This window comes from Lissotriton vulgaris, chromosome 6 (genome assembly GCF_964263255.1).
Source record: "Lissotriton vulgaris chromosome 6, aLisVul1.2, whole genome shotgun sequence".
Classification (NCBI taxonomy): domain Eukaryota; kingdom Metazoa; phylum Chordata; class Amphibia; order Caudata; family Salamandridae; genus Lissotriton; species Lissotriton vulgaris.
The window spans coordinates 1,849,384,480-1,849,403,753 of NC_141694.1; the positions used below are offsets into that span (position 1 = coordinate 1,849,384,480).

The window sequence follows — 19,274 nt, forward strand, 5'->3', positions numbered from 1 at the left end:
CACCCTGCGTGTCAGAGTCTTGATTCGCTCCGGGTGCCCACGATCACCTTAGGCACCCCTTCGGAGGTCTCAGGCTGCCACGACACGGTCCCACCACAGCGTCACTTGAGACTTCCTGGAAATTTTTTATGTTCCTGTGTTTCCGAACAGGGAGCCAGCTTACCTCGGGCACTTGGGGTACAGGACGCAGCACACAGTAAAGTCCTGCTCAGGAAGACTGTTGCCGTAATTAAGGTAAGAGACATCGTCTGGATCGGCTGCCCCGTACCTTATCCGCTAAGTCAGAGTCCCTAAATGCCCCGCTTGGGTCTCTTTCTCTCCTCCCAGCAACCTCCCAGCCAAACGTGGCTTCCAGACCCTGCCGAAGATCGAAGGAGCGGGCGTACCATTCCGGCCACGGCTGAAAATAAATTCAAACCCTCTCCCACTCGTTGACTGGCCAAACGTACGGTATGTAAGGCACTTGGCCAGCAATTACTTTCACGTAAACCGATTGGAAGTATTACAGACTAATACAGCTATTAATGCCCTTCTTTTAGCGCGCTTAAACCCACGCTTCCATCCTGATTTATCTGCTCCACGGAGCCACTCCAAACCTTCTTTGCCATATGTGTAGAGGGAAACATCCTCAACAACGAAGTTTTTGAAACGACTTACCTGAACAACGATTCCTGAACAACGACCAATCCTTAACAACGACAATTATAAACCAGGACTTTCCTTAAGCACGACTTTCATAAACCATGAGTCTCTCCCCTCTTGACCTGACACGATCTTCGCCCCCAGGTATGACTCACTTGGCAAAGCTGAGCGCGGGAAAGCAGCCCCTCAGGCTGCCTGAACTGCCTTTCATAATGTTGCTAAAGTATAGCGCAGTATTTAAATGGATATGTGTTGTCTGTAAAGACAATTACGATCATTGTTGTCGCCCGAGGATGTGTCTGTGGTATTGATTGTGCCGTAAACAGGTGCTAAACAGCTCTTTTTTTTTCTTTTCATGTTAGCTCAATTTCAAAATATTCTCTTTTGATTTATTTCCAGCATGCATTTTTTTAAAACATTTCCAGTTGCGTGATCTGACACTTGTTGGTGCTTCATTTACCACGGACGAAATTGCCTCATATGCTTTGTACGTCATAATCTCCTGTGTACTAGCTGAAGCAGGATATGTTAGTACAAACCCATGACTGCAGTGCCCGTCACGTTACAGAGGGCAGGTTGCACCGGGTGGTGCTAAGAATGTGTGAAGAGGCTGCATGTAAACTCCAGAAACATGGAGCATTTCTCAATGTGATGTGAATGTCTGTATATTCATATGCTGTCTTTAATGCAAAGCACCCGTATTTAAAGCATACAGTTGAAACACTTCAGAGAACAACACTACCAATAACTACCCAAGATTATTTATAAAACAGGTTAGAAGAAATGTTTCAGGAAGATTTACATTTGATGGATATAGTACTGACACTACGGAGGGAAATATCAATTTACATTAAATCAATGAAAGAACTTTGAAAAAACTACTGTGAAAATTAGCATTTTTGCGAAAACTCCAAGATGTGTATCAACCGTGAACCTATAGACTACAGAAGCCAAAAATTGCAGTCGGGAGATCCAGCGTCCGATTCACTGCTGACACTAGCCAGATTCCGGTTCTAGCAGCTACTACAGAGAGAAGCAGGCTCTGGCCAGCCCCCAAACAATCATTCCACACGTATCCCTGGGCAGGATGTGCCAGGCACTCGCGCGCATTCTTGTCTGCTTCGCATGCAAGCAGCATCCTGCAGCGGGTTGGGGTTTCTTGCTTTCCTTTTCAGTTGAGAGGGCAGACAATAAAAATTCATCACTAATTACATTCCTTTTTTTTTTAAATGTCAAAAGCATGCAGATTAAAAAGAACAACGTGGTGTAAATGGGTAATGAGCAATTTAAATATTTTTCGTGGTTTAGGAACTCGTTGTAAAAAATTTAGTGGTTTGGCATTGCTAGTTGTTTAGCCTTTCGTGGTTAAGGAATTCGTGGTTTAGGCAGTAGTTATTTAATCATATATCCATGTGTAGAAGGTTGCCTTTGCGGTAAGCTCACTGGTTAATTTCAACCCTTATAACCAATCCAATCCAATCCAAAAATTCTTTATTTTGGTCTATAAGACCATAAAAGATACATGTTCTATACAAGCTGACAACATTTAAAAAGGAAAAAAAGAGTTACATTTATAAAAACACATTTACATTAAAAAGGAATAACGCGTCATTCTAGGAACGATGAGGGAAGAAGTCTTTCATAATCAGGAATAAAATAGACATAAATTGATAAAAGCACAGTCCATGAATATAACGACGAGTTCACACTTGGGGGTTTTGTGCAATTAACAGTTTTTTCCTGATGAGCCACATAGCCATAATAAATTTCGCCACAGCAAAAATTACATGAGGCAGAGTACTGGTTTTTAAAACTCTATAGGCATCTATGTAGCTCCTGAAACCCAAATTTCTGCAAAGAGGGACCAACCAGTACTTCCTGGGTCTATAATATGCAGGACAGAAGAAAAAAAGATGGGTTTCTTCCTCATCGTGAGAATTACAGCCAGGACAGGATTTATCATCCCTCTGAAGCCATTTGGAGGTAAAAGTTTTGATCGGTAGAGTACCAACCCTCCACTGTATAAACAGCTTCCTAGCAAGGATTGGGAAAATAATGTCCATAAAATCCTCAAACTCATAAGAATTTTTGGATTGCAGGAACCGTTCAGTTAGGGTGCCGTTATTGGTCGATGTCATAAGTAAATCGAGGCTTTTTTGCTTGTATATTTGAACAAGTCGTTTCCGGGATAACCTTTGGCAGCCTGCTTCAGGGGCTTCCCAGAGTTCAGACAGGTTTAGCCGATACAATTCCTTCTTAACAAAGGCCAGCCAGGGGATTCTATCTCGTTGGTTCAGGCCCAATACATGGGTGAGGTCACTCCTGTAATGTTCAAGCTCGCTGGTGGACCAGAGCCTGTGCCAGAATCTTACTGGTTTAGACTCCAGCTCAGCAGCGATAGGGGGTAGACCCACGTCCACTCTCAGGGGAATCAGGGGTGTGCCACGGGGGAGAGCCAGTAGGTGTCTGAGAAAGATATTTTCTACTCTTGCGAGATCCCGACCTGCTCTGTACCCCCAGAGCTCACTGCCGTACATTGCAGCCGCCTTGGCTTGCGTTTTGTACAGTTCTAGGGCCGGACTTATGGGTTTATAGGTTGATGTATTTGCAACCTTCAGGATTGCACCAGATAATTGGGTCAGCTTTAGCCGAGATTTCACTGTCTGGGGTTCCCAGGATAAATTCTCGTGCAGAGTCACCCACAGATACTGAAAAGTTGTGACCCTTTCTAAGCTGGCCGTACCCAGCGTGGGATTTGGTCTGCTCTTAGGTGAGGGATTAAAAATCATGAATTTGGTCTTCTCTGTATTGATCTCTAGACCGTGTTGTCTACAGAAAAGACCAAATCCATCCAAAATCCTCTGGATCCCCATTGGACTTTTGGAAAGCAGGAGGGTGTCGTCAGCAAACATTTCAACCCTTATAACCACTCGGCATGAACGACATCCCTGTATGTCCACAACTGTTTATTTGGGCAATACCGCATGTTTGTCACATAACCACCGTGACTAGCACCATGACGACATCCTGGCACCTGATACCACTCCATCATCGTATGTAATCTCTGCGCCAACGCGGTTTTTGCCTATTTTCATCCGCTAATTTAAGCGGTGTCCTTCGTGTTCACTGCAACTGTAAGCGATTATCTTCATCTCTAGTCAACGCTTCCTTGGCTAAAACACACCTTGCCACTGGTTTCATATAAGAATCAGTCCTCCCTCATAAACCTCAGCTTCGCCATCCGTTGCATTTCATAGGTTAATTCTCTGTCACCAGTCACAACATTTACAATGCCACCCTGGTTAAAATATACTGTGAGACTGGGCCTCACATAGGACTCAGATTCCCTTTATTATCAATCCTTCTTTTTATTCACTTACCAATTCTTTTTACTCGACGTTTCTGAATATAAGTGCTCACCGGATTAAGGATTTTAAACAGGTGCTGACATGTTTTAAATGTTGTTACTTACCTAAAACCTTGACAGGCTCCCCGTTGTTTGTTTTCCCCTTTAACCCAACATGCATTGTGGTATATACCAGGCAATTCTAATTGTTCTGTCCTGATGATGATCCCTTTAACTAATGAGCTTGGGATCGAAACGTCGTTGACAATTGAAAATAGTACCACCTTGATCCATTGTGTATAAATAATGTGGTTACTATTTTTGCTAGCTTGTTTTATCCTCTGACCAGTACAAGCTACCTTAGCTCCAATTTTGCCTGAAACCTGTTTTGTTCATTGTTTGTTTGCCCTCTGTATCGGGTGCAGGATTGTGTCCCGTTGTATATAATTTCTTCCTTCTGTATTAATTGTTATTCCAATTACACCGCATATTAAAATTCTTTGTCCCGCTAGACATTGACAATACATATAGCACTTATTGAGGTCTATACTTTAACTATTATCGCTCTAAGGACCATTGTTTGCGCAAATAATTAATACCCAGGGCCCTTATCTACTCATCGGGTTCCCTTGTTTGTTTGTAAAATACAGGAAAGGGGGGGGGGCGCAACCCACTGCAGCGCCCCTTCAGTCTTTCCTCGGTCAAGAGCTACAAACTGCCCACAAGCCCCAGATCACGAATCAAGGGTCAAGTGTCTCCCGCAGCCTATTCAGCAACTCTTCCTGAGGCAGAGGTTTTCTTCCCAATCGCGGACAGGTCAAAACCGCCAGAGGCTCGACCAGTCCACAGAGTCTTCAAAGCGCTCTCAGCACTTCTCTGAACGATACAGAGACCGTTCTCAACGACATCAACATGACCAAAACCAAAGTCTTGAGGTTACAGTTCTTCCAGTTATACCCCTCATTGTCTATGAAGTTTTCTAGAGCTCAGGGTTCCCCGACCCCTTCCTAAATCAGTCTTGCGTATCTTCCCCCAGTGTCACCGTCCTCTCTTTGATACTGGGGGCCTGTATCTTTAATCACTCATAGGGAGATGGGTCTATTGTTTTATGGCTCTGAACAAGGCCTCTTCACCTCGCAAAGCCTCTTCTTCTCCCCGCTCCAGGTGCAGGGGAGCCTGGCGCCGTCTCCACCCCTCCCCTGGGGCACGACCTCCCTCAGCCTCTCTCACCTCTAACAGGCAGGCAATTCACATTCTGCTGGGACACGTAAAAAATGGTCTAAAGCACATACTCAGCTATTTTCTCAAACAGCGGTTTCTGGACACAAAGCGACAAAACCATCTACCCAAAAAGATGAGTTATGATGCTGTGAGTTAAGACATACCAAACTTCACTGTTCCATTTCCAATTCTTGGGAAACTAGGCTAACAATACTACACCTAGCCTCCCCCATTCTGTCCTATGGGTAGGATGGCCTTTCACCAGGGGAAATGAAATTGAGCATTTTTCACTGTCAGGCCTTGCACTCTCACTGGCACAGGACCGGTTTTTTACCTACACTGCATCCTGCCTAGAGGTTACCCAGTACGTCCTACAGTGGTGCCCCATGTGTATGTAAAAGGGAAAGTAAAGCCTGACAAGTAAGTGGTAGCACTTGTCAGGACAACATGCTAATTTAGCACAATGCGTGCAGGCCCTACACTGAAGACCTGTGTTCCCTCTGCTCATTTCTTTAGTACTAGCTCTGGTGCACACAGTGCACATCACTTAGGGATCTTGCTAGTAAGGCAAACATACCAATCAGAGAAAACCAAACACCACTACGATTTATACAGGGAACATCTGTGCTTGCACACTGATTAGCAGTGGCAAGTACCTACAGCATCTAACTTCACAGCTCTCGGTATAGGGGAAAAGCAAAAAGTTTAAGTGAACTTTAGCCAATAAGGCCAAATCCAACACTCTGCAACACAGGTGGTGGTTTTCCACAGCTCCCGAGGCCTGCTCTACCCAATAGCAAAGCTTGAGTCCAGTATCCCTTGTGGGGGTTGCACTAACTGAACCCCTTTGCACTGCATCAAGCTTGCAGTTGCAAAGGCTTGTTGGCTTCTTTGCAAACAGATCTTCGGGCTCCAAGTAGCCCCAACCTCGAGCACCTCCTGTGACCAGAATCTTCAGCCACACAGCATTGTGTGCATCTTAGCCTGCATCTTTTGGTGAGCTGCTTGAGGCCCTCTGGCAACTCCAGTGCTTCCGGCCTGTGGGTCCACTTGAGGGTCACACTAGTTCCTTTTGGGCTCCCCTGATTGCTCTGGGCCTGCCCTGACAACCCCTGCCTTTGGTGAGTCCCCTGGACCTTTCTGGACCAGACGTTGTTCCTTCTGCATGGCTTACCTTTGCCAAGGATTGTTGGTGCTCCCGCGAGACACCGAACGCTCAGCACTCAACATTCTTCGTGGGACCGGTGGTATCCTGTTCCTGGTCTTCCTCAGCGTCTCCTGGTCCTCACAGTTGTAGAGTCAAGGTCATTGTCATCTTCCCTGACTCACCCAACATCGGAGGGCATTCGTCTACCGAGCCCCTGGCCACTCCCAAGTGACCCAGACTCTGACCCCTATGCTTTCAGGTACTCCTCTTCCAAAATCCATGTTTGGTTTCCCACAGACACTTTTTTCTCTTCCAGCAGCGGGCACTTTTCCAAGGTCCTCCATTGGGTTCGACAGCGGTTTCCGACACCAATTCACACGTATGCACCCTGCTTTCATGGTGTAGGTAACAGGGTATCCACGGGTGGGTGGCTCTCCAACCTTCTGTCTTTCAAGTGGTTTCTTCAGAGTCCACTGGGATGGTTCCTTAATCTTTAAAAATCCAACTGCAAGTTGTACGGAGCACGCAGCGTGTTTCCACACTGCACTAGTTCTCCCAGGGATTCCTATCTACTCACCTTGGGTGGTTACGTGGAATCCTAGCACTTCTACGACCTCACGACACTGTCTTGACTCAAGTCATAGATCTTATACCACTTTCTTAGTATATGGTTTGGTCCCCCCCCCCCCACCCCACACTGTGTATTTTGTGCTATTTACTGGGTTTCTGTGCTAAAGTATTGTATGCATTGAGTTTATCTCTGTGTTGGAGATATTGGAATGTACCCAACAGTATTCTATAATAAATACTTATTTTCGTAAATACTTGGTGCTGTTCTTTTACACTTAATCTATGCTCCAAGATTGCATTCTGGTGAAACAAGCTGTTTTACACTCTTTCTGGACGAAGCCTGAACCTGCTCTCCACAGTAAAAACTTAGAGAGCTTTGTAAGGTTGTCTAAGACCTCTTAAATCGCCATAAGGGTGTCTAGATTGGTGCAAGGTGCCCATTTACATTAGTGGATATCATATATCAGGCCTGCCTTTCACACATACACTGATGCATACTCGAAAAAACCTGTCAAACTTTAAAGTAAACTAATAGCTGTTTGGATATACCAACGGTTGACTAGCTAAAGTATCTAGATGCTCTTAGATGGTCTATGATGAATATTAAACATTAAAAGAAGGGGCATACTAAGGATTTGTTATGTGAAAAGAAACAGATATGTGCCAATTGTAAGCATCAGCTTCCAGGCAAGGTTGCCTGGGTGTACGAAGTCTTTGTAGTCACGCTGCATATTGCAGCTAGGCGTATGTTACTCACAAGGGGTCCAGTCACTAGCTTTCTCTTTTTAAAGGAATAGGCGGTATGCATAATGCACATTCTGATAAAGGCACTGCATAGAAGCAGTTATCCACCAAGACAGGTTTGTTTAGAAATTGATCTCATTTCCACTAAATAAATGCAACAAATATACAGTTGATTTGTTTGTTGAATGATTTGTAACATCATATCACCCTTTCCCACCCATGTGTGAAGGGCTTTTCCCAAAGGCATCTCTAGTTTGACAAAATACATGGACAAGGCAGGATATCTTGAGCATCATCAGTCCCGCATGAAACCTGGTTTTCTGGTGGAGAATACATAGATATTACTGACTTTTCAGTTGGGGGTGATGGCCACACATAAAAGCTAGCGTACACATTAAAAAACGTCTTGTTGGCGTGGCCAGGAACGTCAAGATGGAGGTCGCACCTTAGGTGTGCTCCGGACCCCTCCGTCATGAGTTCTGCCATTCGCCGTCATCGGGATCCTCTTGTGCCCCACATCGAATATCCTGCTGCATGGGGGCCCCTGGGGCGTCATCTGTGGAAACGTGAGGAGATTTCCGAGCTGTGCGGCCCGCCCTAGATTCCCGAACCCGCCACACGTCATCCCCCAAAATGGCGGCGGCCGCCGGAGAAATCCTCGGAACCCTCGCCGGCCCTGTGAGCCTGGCCGGTCTTGCCTGTGGGGCGGAGGCTCCTAGTGTTGCACAGGCTGATTGGGATACCTGGTTCGCCCCTTCGATGCCTTCCTCTGCTCTGTAGCGGCGGTGCGGCTGGGGTTCCCTCAGCCCGCCGGCTGCGAGTAGTGACCCTGCGGGCCTGTACGAGAGGCCTGGAAGTGCCTGGGCCATCCCTGCTGCCTGGAGGCCTGGGTTAACGCCGTGGGTCGCCTGCTGCGAGCGGGGGCCCTGCGGAGCTCGTGCAGAGGCCTGGAGGTAACCAGATCAGCCCTGCTGCCCTTGTTGCGTGGGCCATCATCCGGTTAGAGGCCTGCTGCAGGGCCCTGAGTGGAGGTGGGGAGCGGAGGCGCTGCTGCGCCTGGGTCTGGGCCCAGGTGTCGGCCGTCGGTCGGGCGGAAAGGCAAGGGGGGTGGGCGGGGGGGCACTGGTTGGCACGGCTCCTCTCCCCCCGCCTTCCCCCCCCCCCCCACTCGTCTGGTGATACCCTGCAGTTGGGGAGGCCATGCCCCTGCGCTCTGGCCTGCTGTGCTCTCCTCCCCGGGACCTGAGGGGTGTTGGGACTGCCGCGGCCGCCATTTCGGGCGGCGGTGACTCTTCAAGGGGCAAGAACCAAATTAGACAGCCCTCCAGGACATACCAGTTGTCATCAAGAGCAACCTCAGCAACAGCGTAGGGAACCCAAGGTCTAAGCCAGAACATCCCTGCCTGAGCAGGGGGGGGGGGGGGTTGAGGGGGGGGGGTGAGGCCGGTGGTGGCGAGACGACGTGCATAAACTTAAGGGGCAGGTGGCCGGTCTTCATTCGCATACTCAGGAGTTACACCGCTAGGCAGAGAACGCGGAAAACAGGTCTAGACGTAATAACCTCCGCCTGGTGGGTTTTCCGGAGGGGGACTAACACGTACGGTGGACTTCCTGGAGAGGGGGTAGAGATCTTGGGTCTCTACCCCCTCTTTTACGGCTGGGGGGACAAGAATGGTACGATCTTGCACAGGTTGGCCACATATCCCAGGGCGAACCGCATCAACTCAGAGGTGGTGGACTCAGCTGGAGTGGTGCAATGCGATCCCGGGGCAATAGCAAATGCCTTTGCTGCATACTATCGGAGACTGTACACTGCACAAACTCCCGGGCTGACCGTTGCTGCTCTCCTTGAACAGGGTGGGGTGTGCCTCCCTAGGCTGGAGCCAGCGGCCCGAAGGACCTGGAGCGCCACATCTCCTTGAAGGAAATTGAGGTGGCGATCACTCTGGTCTCTTCCGCTGGAGTATTATGCCGCATACCGAAGCACCCTAGCGCCCCACCTAGCTAACTTATTTAAAGAAACCGTGGAAAGAGGTTCGTTCCCGCCGGAGGCGGACATCGCCACCATCGTGGTTCTCCCGAAGTCTCAGCCTCCCTCCCGACTGTGTGCGGAGTATCGCCCTATATCACTCCTTAACAACTAAATTAAACTTTATGCCACCATGCTAGCCCAACGGCTGAAACCCTACTTGGCCTCATTGGTGCACCCGGATCAATGCAGGTTCATGCCTATGCGAGGGACCCGCCACTGCCTCCGAAGGCTGCAGCTGGCTTTGGCAAATCAGCACCTGCTTACCCCGTATTTGACACTTCTGCATATAGACTTCAAAAAAGCTTTCGATTCTGTGGATTGGACATACCTACAGGGCGTGCTGACCGAGATGGGGTTTGGGCCACACTTCCGGTCACTGATTCCCCACCCAAGAGCGCGAGTCTTGGTTAACGGGGTACTGTCGGAGGCCTTCCCCATCGCCAGGGGCACTAGGCAGGGATGTCCCCTTTCTCTGTTGCTGTTCGTCCTGGCGATGGAGCCCCTGGCGTTCCAGGCACGGGCGGAAGACATGCATGCTACCTCACTCCCCTGCATCAGGCGGGTTTGCGCCCATACGCGTTGTGTGCCAGATGTAACCATGCCCCGGCCGACTTCGTCCATATGATTTGGTTGTGCCCCCGCTTGGGGCAGTTCTGGGGATCCACTGAAGTGGAGCTAATGGAGGTATTGGGCTGGGAGGTCCCTCACGATCCATGTCACATGGGTGCAGGAATGAGAAGCTGTTTTTCAACACGGCTAAAAGGGACATTGCGGCGGCCTGGATAAACCCCGACCCACCAAATCTAGAGAGGTGGCAAAGAGGGATAGACTGGTGTGCGACCCAGGAAAAAGCCCTTTACAAAGCTAAGGGGTGCGTCAAGAAATATCGTAGAGTGTGGGGGAAGTAGTAGGGGAATGTGGAGGGTCCTGATTAACCAGATTCCAAATTTCGCTTATGTAAGTTTATGGGACTGTGATTGGGGGGTACAGTGTTTGTGCGAATTAATTTGACCCTGTGCCTCATGGGAACAGTCCAGCTTGAACTGCCAGGCCAGGTCTTCCCTGGACCAGAATCAAGCATCCTAGGACCGGTTTCTGGCTATCAGCCGTCTTCAGCCAGGATAGCTTGACTCCAGTGACTTAGTGAGCACGGGACCCACGTCTGGGCATACCCTTCCCATATAGGGTGAACAGCAAAACACACAAGATGATGGACAGAATGTTGCACAATGCCAAAAATGGGGTGGCGGAGTGTGCTAAAGAACGGTGATGGATTAAACCCAGATCTGTTGACTGGGTGTGAGTGTTTGATTGGTTCAGATGCTCCGTCCACCACCACCCCCTTTTGTATCGCTTTGTTCGCTATAAGTTGGCAGTGTATGCTCAGACGTGAGTGCCTTGCTCACTTTGCCACTGGATTCAAGCAAGCCTGGCTGAAGACGGCTGTAATGCCAGAAACCGGTCCTAGGAAGCTGGTTTCCGGTCCAGCGAAGGCATGGCTTGGCAGTTCGGGCTGGACTGTTCCCATGAGGCACAGGGTCAGACTGATTTGCATATGGCCATGTCTGAACTGGGGTGGCGGAGTGGGCTAAAGAACGGTGATGGATTATGGGAATTGGTGAGCCCTTTCTGCAAATGATTGGCGCACTTTACAAAGGGCCCTTGGCAAGAGTGCGCGTTGGTAATGCAGTCTCACAACCTCTCACCATCGATAGGGGGACGCGACAGGGATGCCCCTTATCCCCATTGCTATATGCACTGACTGCAGAAACTCTAGCCTGCGCACTGAGAGAATACCACGGCAATGAGGGCATATGATTCCCGACCTACAAAATAGTACTGTCTATGCATGCGGATGACACGCTACTTTATGTGCATGATCCCGTGGCAAACCTTCCTCTGCTGATAAGGGAGGTGGTCCACTTTGGCGCACTCTTCGGCCTTAAAGTCAATTGGGCGAAATCCATAGTATTTCCCCTCACACCTGTGACTGGGCAGGTGGAAATGGAATACCGCCTAAAGTGGTCTGAAGACCCGATTAGGTATCTCTGGATACAACTCCACATGGACCCGGACCTGCTCATTAGCCAAAACTATGTGAGGGCAATCAGCAAGCTGGAAGACGATATAGTGCTCTGGAGCAAACTCCCTCTCACTTTGATGAGCCGCATAGCCATTATGAAAATGGTAGTTCTGCCGCGGTTCCTATTCCTCTTTAATGCCCTTTCAATAGTCCTATCTAAAGTTTTTTTCCAACGGCTGACGAGTCTTATGATTAGCCTGGCGTGGGCGTGAAAGCAGCCCAGGGTCAAGTGGTCGACCCTTACCCTGCCCTACAACATGGGAGGTCTGCCCTACAACATGGGAGGTCAGGCAGCCCCGGACCTTGAGCTTTATTACAGAGTGGCACAAGCGTCGCACCTGCACACGTTGATACACGGAGGCAAGTTGATCCCGCATGTCCTCATGGAGCGACTCTTTGCACACCCGCAGCTGCTACCGGCCACGATATGCAAGCCTCTGGATCGCAGAACGGGAGTGCTGGACTCCATAACTGCTACCAACCATGCATGGCACTCGCTCTTGCAGCGACAGGGAGGAGCGTTGCTGTACTCACCAGATATGCCACTGGAGTGGATGATCTGGCTCCCACCTATGGGAGAGAAGGGTGTCACTAGAGAACTGGCGAATCTTGGGCTTCATCGAGCAAGCGACTTGTTCCAGGATGGCATTGCCAAAACCTGGGATCAGGTGCGGGGAGACCGCGGTGAGGCCCCTATGTTGCAACGCTTTCAATTTCACAGAATGCGAAGTGCACTCCTGGAGCTGCTCGGACCAGACATGGCGGAGCCTCCAGACGTTCCTGAATTGACATATGTTATCAAGGCTAAGGAGCCCCGGAAGCTACTCACGAATTTGTATAGGGTGGCCAGGACGCAAGGAGTACATCAACCTATGAAAGCAAGACTCGCATGGCAAAAAGATCTGGATACTACGCTGGATGACGCTATATGGTGGTACTGCTGTGAGTATGAAGCGGATATCGCTCAATGGTCGGCACAGGTTGATCCACTTTGAGTTTCTGCAAAGGGTGTATTACACTCCGGAGAGACTTCACATATACGGTCTACGGCAATCGGCAGAATGCAAACGATGTCACACTGCAAACGCTGACTTCAGGCACTTGGCGTGGCACTGCCCGGGCATCCAGTCTTACTGGTGTGACAACTTCTCGGAAATGAGCAAAATCTTGGAGGTGGACATGACCCCGGAACCAGGATTGGTTCTCATAGGAAATTCCAAGCGACTCCCAGTCTCGATGCGCAGACTTGCGGATATGGGATGCTAATGGCCAAGAGAGTGGTAGCACACTGTTGGATGAGAGGACCGCTCCCAACCAAAGCTAGATGGGCGCGAGACATGCTGTTCTGTAGCACCCAGGTGGAGAACTATAGCGAATTGCTGGCCCCCAAGAGCCGCCCTAAAAACTTTTGGGCACTATACCGCACTTACCTCAATGGAAAGGCGCAAGAGGAATATGACAATCCGGAGCCACACGACTCAGAAATGCCACTACGGAGACAGACGGTGGCGCAGAGCGACGCGGGTCCTGGCTAGATGGGCAGGATGGCAACGCAGACATACTGCTTATTCTCAGGCTGGCAGGGGCATTGCAATCGGGACATACACCCTGGCTAGGACAGATTAGTCGAGAAGCAGACTTAGCGCGGGAGCACATTTGGAGGGAGTGCGGAGGCAGGATAGACAAGGCATCATTAAGGCACATACACCTTTAGCATACACTGTGAAGACAAGGCGGGAGGGGCGGGAGGGTGTAGGATCAGTAGTTGAGTGGGGATTTAGTATTAGTTAAGTTGTGTTGCTAACGCACTGGTCGCTAATCCAAGCTGTAGCACTGGGGGGAGGGACGGCGGGGACGAACAATTGGAGTTGAGAAAAAGAGAAAAACACGCACGATAACTGCGCTCTGGTTCTTTAGGTTGATGGGGAAAATGGTGAATCCGCTAGCGCCTTAGTAGAATACGCCGCCGGACCCCTGGGTTGTCGGCTGATGGGCTGTGTCTGCAAGTGTCAATTGTTTACTTGAAATATGTATAATGCGGCCGGCCCCTGAGGTTGTAGGCCTGGAGCTGTGTATCTGAAGTGCGTGGAAATAAAATAAAAAAATTAAAAATAAAAGAACGGTGATGGATTAAACTCAGATCTATTGACTGGATGTGAGTGTTTGATTGGTTCAGATGCTCCGTCCATCACCACCCCCTTTTGTACCGCTTCTTTTGAAGATAGTTTTGCGATGTGACATCCTGTCGAGAAGGAAGCTGGGAAATCAGTGGCAATGTCATATTTGATATCATCAGTGATGCCATCTGTTATACCATTAGAGAGGTTACTAGAAGAACATGGAGGTGTTTTATTTGCTTTGTTTCACAACATAACAAACCTTAACTTATTGAACATTCTCTGGTGTTATTATAAAATATTTGTACCTATATTATCATGTCCTGTACAGCAACCCCTGCTGTGCAAAGTCTTTAGTCATGTGCAGCAAATTGTTGGCCACAGGGCCTGGCCCTTAGTTAGACTCAGTGATCATTCAAGCAGCAAAATATCACAGGCTGTGCATGGGATCACACACTGTGCAGCGACAGCTGGTGGCAAGTCTCAGGATGTAGCTATTTAATACAGTTTCTGGTGATGTGAAGTTCCCGTTTAGTCGGTTTACAGAATAAGAGGTGTGAATATTTTGTTTCCAGTCTTTTTATAGTTCAATCTAAGATAGTCTATTGCACCCCTTAAGCAACTTTCCAAGTACAAAACATCCTCCAACTTTGATCAAGCTGACTGTTCTCCACATACCATGGAGTCTTAATGCTCCGATGAAGCAAAGAAGGTGGTGACATGTAAAGGGGGGGGGGGGGGCGAGGGAGAGAAGAAGTCCTACAATATGAATAACTTTTATATTCCAGCAAGGAGTCACAGTTAATACAATGGTTAAGGTGATACAAATGATGGATGGCAGTCCCAACTTCCCTCCCTTTCGGTGAGATACATAAACAATATAAGACTATATCTTACATATTATTCTGCCGTTCAGATAGCTTAGAGAAGTACTGTACTCATACTTAATAACTAAGACTGGACATGTAGACTACCCACCCAATTCTTGTCCTTCAATTTTATTGAAATATGAGAAAAAATATTATACTTTATAAGTTCAATATTCACATGTACAGACATAGAAGAGGAAAACAAAACTAGGATTATCCAACCAGCACTGTTCAGTGTGACAAGAGCATATTCCCTTCTGCCCATGCAGATCACATGAGAAGTCTACAGGAACTGGTCCTATCACTACCTATCAGTGGAATAGAACCACATAATGATAGCATTTGTCCGATGGAAGCACTGGAGGGGGCGGAGAGACTCCTGGTGGCCTTTGGCAGATTGTCTGGGCTGCGGGTGAATTGGCCTAAATCATGCCTGTTCCCGTTACGTCACGGCGAACCGGGACCTACTATCCGAACGCAGCTTGCCTGGGCGCCGGACTGCCTGAAGTATCTGGGAGTGTATATATACCACAAGGCTACGGACCTGCTGGAGGGCAACGTGGGTCGCTGTATACGGGCGCTACGTGGTAATTTGACCTTCTGGTCTACTCTCCCGCTATCAGTCACAGGACGTATATCCCTGGTGAAAATGATAGCTTTGCCGCGCCTCCTCTATTACTTCCACACGCTGCATATCTGAATACCCAGGTCAATCTTCCGGCAGCTGAGATCTTTATTGATCTCCTTCCTCTGGGGTACGGGCAGGCGCAGAATCGCTTTTGCAACGCTGCTCCGACCGAAGGATGATGGGGGCCTGGCGGTCCCTGATTTTGAGTTATATTATCTGGCGGCGCAGCTGCAGACCTTCACACAGGAGGTGGCGCGGGCGTACCGAGGACCAGAGCAGGACAGAGAAACGGGCACCCCCGCCATGTGCTGGCATTCATCACTTTACAACAGAAGCTGTATCTTAGGGATCTGTCGCTGGAGGAACAGACATACAGACTCTGCTGGAACCGGGCGCAGAAACAGGCTGGGGTGCGACGCATGTATGCGCCTGAGATACCCCTCGGTATGATAACGGCACTCCCGCATGGTGGCGACTGGTCGAGGCTACAGGGATGGGAAGAGGCGGGACTGCAGATACTGGGGGACCTATATGAGAACGGGGAACTGATCCCCTACCAAATGCTGCAGGATCACTTCGACCTCGCGAGGGGGGACTTTTTAATGCATGCAGCTGTAACACGCGCGATGCAAGCACACTGGGGGGAGGGGACTAAAGAGTCCCCGACATCAATGGCTTGTCAATATACAATGATGGCGGCCGGTACTTATAAAGACATGCCTCTACTTGCGAATGTCACGCGAAACGTTGCAACCCCTAACCACGCTGAAAGAGGCTTGGGAGATGGAACTGAGGACTGAGATCCCGGATACCACATGGGCACAGATAATGCGGCGGGCGAGAAAGAGTACAAGAAATGCCCGCTTTCAGCTGATTCATTCTATATACTGCGTAGGGCCTTTCTCACACCCAGGAGGATTGAAAAGTACTTTGGAGTGGCAGATGCGGCGTGCCCCAGATGCAACACAGTGGGGGCAGACCTGGGCCATATGCTCTGGGATTGCACATACTTGCGGGACTACTGGAGGGAGGTTATTGAGACCTTGAATACAGTTACCGAAAGGGAATTACAAATCTCCAAGGCTGTGGGCTTGCTACACTGGTTCCCGCATACACCCAAAAACAGGATCTCGAGCAAGTTTGTGGATATGGGTCTGATTTTAGCTAAAAGAGAACTGACGAGGAACTGGAAGTCAAAACGATGCCCAACGCTACGAAGGTGGACCAATGAAATGCTTAAGTGGGCAGCGAGCGAAAGCACGCTCAGGTACCAATTGGCCCGCCGCAGATCAGACGACAGGGCACTGGAAGCGGCCAAGGAATGGGAGATGCTAGTGCAGGCTCTCAGGGACAGCACGCTAGAAGAAGAGGACAGCCTCTCTGAGTCGAGTGAAGTAGTACCCCATCACTAACCAGTTGCACATTCCCAACACGACATCACCACTCGTGATTGCACACACACATGTACTTTATGGCAGAGCTTAGGCGCAGGGTCGAGCACTCGGGGGAGGGTTTGGGGGGGGGGGTTAGTAGGTGGGGAGTTGGGTAGAAGGGAGGGGGGTCGGGGGGGGGAGGGGTGATTAGTGGGGTGCGAGGCGAAAATGTTAAAAGCAGGTTCGACTACTCCGAATACAACGGCAGTCATATGTGCAAGATGGCAAGCAGGTCGACCCACTGACTGACGCCGCCCGACCCCCGGGTTGTGGGCTTAATGGCTGTGTATACTTTGAAACTGAAGGAGGGGGGCGAGGCGACGCCCGCGGGGAAGAAACATTGTACATATGTGAACTGCACCTTTTTCCTGCAATAAAAACGGTTTAAAAGAAAAAAAAATGATAGCATTTGTAATTATCTTGATCACTGGATAAAACCATATGCATAAATTAAGGCGCTTATCGCTCGCACATACCAACTATACAATACAGTTGATGGATTTTCACATTTTTACTGGCTGCATAAAAGAGAAAAAGGCCAACAAGAGTCTTTTACCCGTATTTCTAGTGCTGAGAAAATGCTTCAAAGCTGAATGCTCACTGCTGACCAATGTGGTCAAATGAACTCAGTATTCCATCCTTCAAAAGGACAGCTATTTCAGTGTCATAATGTGCCGATTAGAAACATCTGTCATTTACAGTGCTTAGACACAGAAGAAGTGCAGTATAAAGCATTATAAAAAACGCATTAATTAAACTTGACCATTGACCAAAACATAACAGGAGGAAAAGCTATAGATTAACCTGGCAACTAACGTACAAGGATATAGGGTAAATAAAAAATATAAAAAATTAGGAATAGCATTTGTTGCACAGCTCCAAAAAATCCATTGTAGGAAATGGAAATCTTTGCATAGTTCATTATTTAACTCACGCTTTAGCAGCTCTTCGCTGTGGGCGTCCGCCAGGCGTCATCTCCAGGACATCTGGCTCTTCTAGAAGTTTCTTTATGTAAGTTGGCTTTTCCGGCTGATTGTCCAAACCCTGTGCAAGCCGAATCATCATTAACTCTGCTTTGGACTTCCTTCCACGTTTCTTGTAAACTTTTACAGGCGGAGGTGTAGCAGGGTCAGCAGACTCCGAGCCAAGCTCTGTAGTCCTAGATGCTGCTGATGCATCATCCTGTGCTGGAGTTTCCTGAGAATTAGGTGGAGCAATTTCTAAGGACATGGAGGACAACGTTGATAGGACAGTTTTTTGAGCTTGGCCATCTTTCTTTTTAGGCTTCACTAATCCTAATTCTACATCTGGATCAGTTAAAGCTTCCAAAGGTAGGGTGATATCTTCAGAAACTCCACCTACAGAGAAAGAAGGAAAGAAATCTAATCAATTTTCGTAGCTACTAACAGCTGAACATTTGCAGCTCCAAGATGAGGAGAAACATTAGCAAATAATACAACCCTCAATATATCTTGCAAGAGAAGTGAAACGCTAACCACAGAGAGAAGGTGGTATATGAGCATACCAGTTGCTAAAAATGAACTGTGTCAGGGGAGTCCAATGTAGAAGATAAATAAACATACAGGAAATCAAAATGTAAAACACAGGCACAATTAAGGGTGGGACTGATGCAGCATCCTGCAGATACCGCTAAACTATATTAGGAGCCACACTTTCAGATGACAGAAACAAACAAATTACCTTTGGTAACTCTTTTTGGTGGATACTCTAACATCAGATGCCTCACCAATTGAATATCCCATACCCGCACCAGACTGGATCTAGAGAATTTTCTCAGCAATTCTCTCATACTTCAGTAGGAGGCATTGTGGAGCTCTACATCAGAGCCACCTGGAAAGGATATCAGGCCCCTACATAGCAGTCATCTCTGTGTGCAAACATGTCAATTTCTTTCTGATATCTGTCTGCACAGTATGGCATGGAGCTTTAGCAATCAAATTGTGCCAGTGTGCAAATCTCCAACATTGAATCTTATTAACATAGACCATCAGAGTACATCCCACAGAACAGGGAGGAGAGGAGGCTCTATGGTGAATCTGCGGTTAGGCAGAATATTCACTATAAAGAGCATTACGGAAGATAAGTAACTTGGTCTTCTGCAGGATGCTTCTAACTGCAGAGTCCGCACCTTGTGAATAAAAACTAAGGCAGTAGCCCTCCCCAGGTGATGCATCTGTGGAATGACTTATTTCAGGAAATCCTAAAGTATAGAAAAAGGGTAAAGTATCCCTCCCGCCGGACCTGGCTGCTATGCTTTAACGTGGTTGTCAGTCCATATGTTCATAAAGCTTTGTGAACGTATTGACTGAGAATAACGTCACAGCCTGCCACATGCTGCACCAGAGCAGTGGTAGCATCTTTTGCCAGAGTAGAGTGAGCACTTGCACTTCAGAAGGCTGTTTCTGGCCAATCGTTTCAGAT

General features: G+C 48.4%; 1 protein-coding gene across 2 annotated transcripts in view; it reads right to left on the reverse strand.

Annotated features, from left to right (window-relative positions):
* Positions 1 to 19,274, reverse strand: part of GTF3C2 (general transcription factor IIIC subunit 2) — a 908,247-nt gene that overhangs the window by 813,614 nt on the left and 75,359 nt on the right. For both annotated transcript variants that reach the window (XM_086928162.1, XM_086928163.1), the window contains exon 3: positions 17,767 to 18,190. In XM_086928162.1, the coding sequence (XP_086784288.1) occupies positions 17,767 to 18,190 (424 nt within the window). The remainder of the gene's footprint in view (positions 1 to 17,766; positions 18,191 to 19,274) is intronic.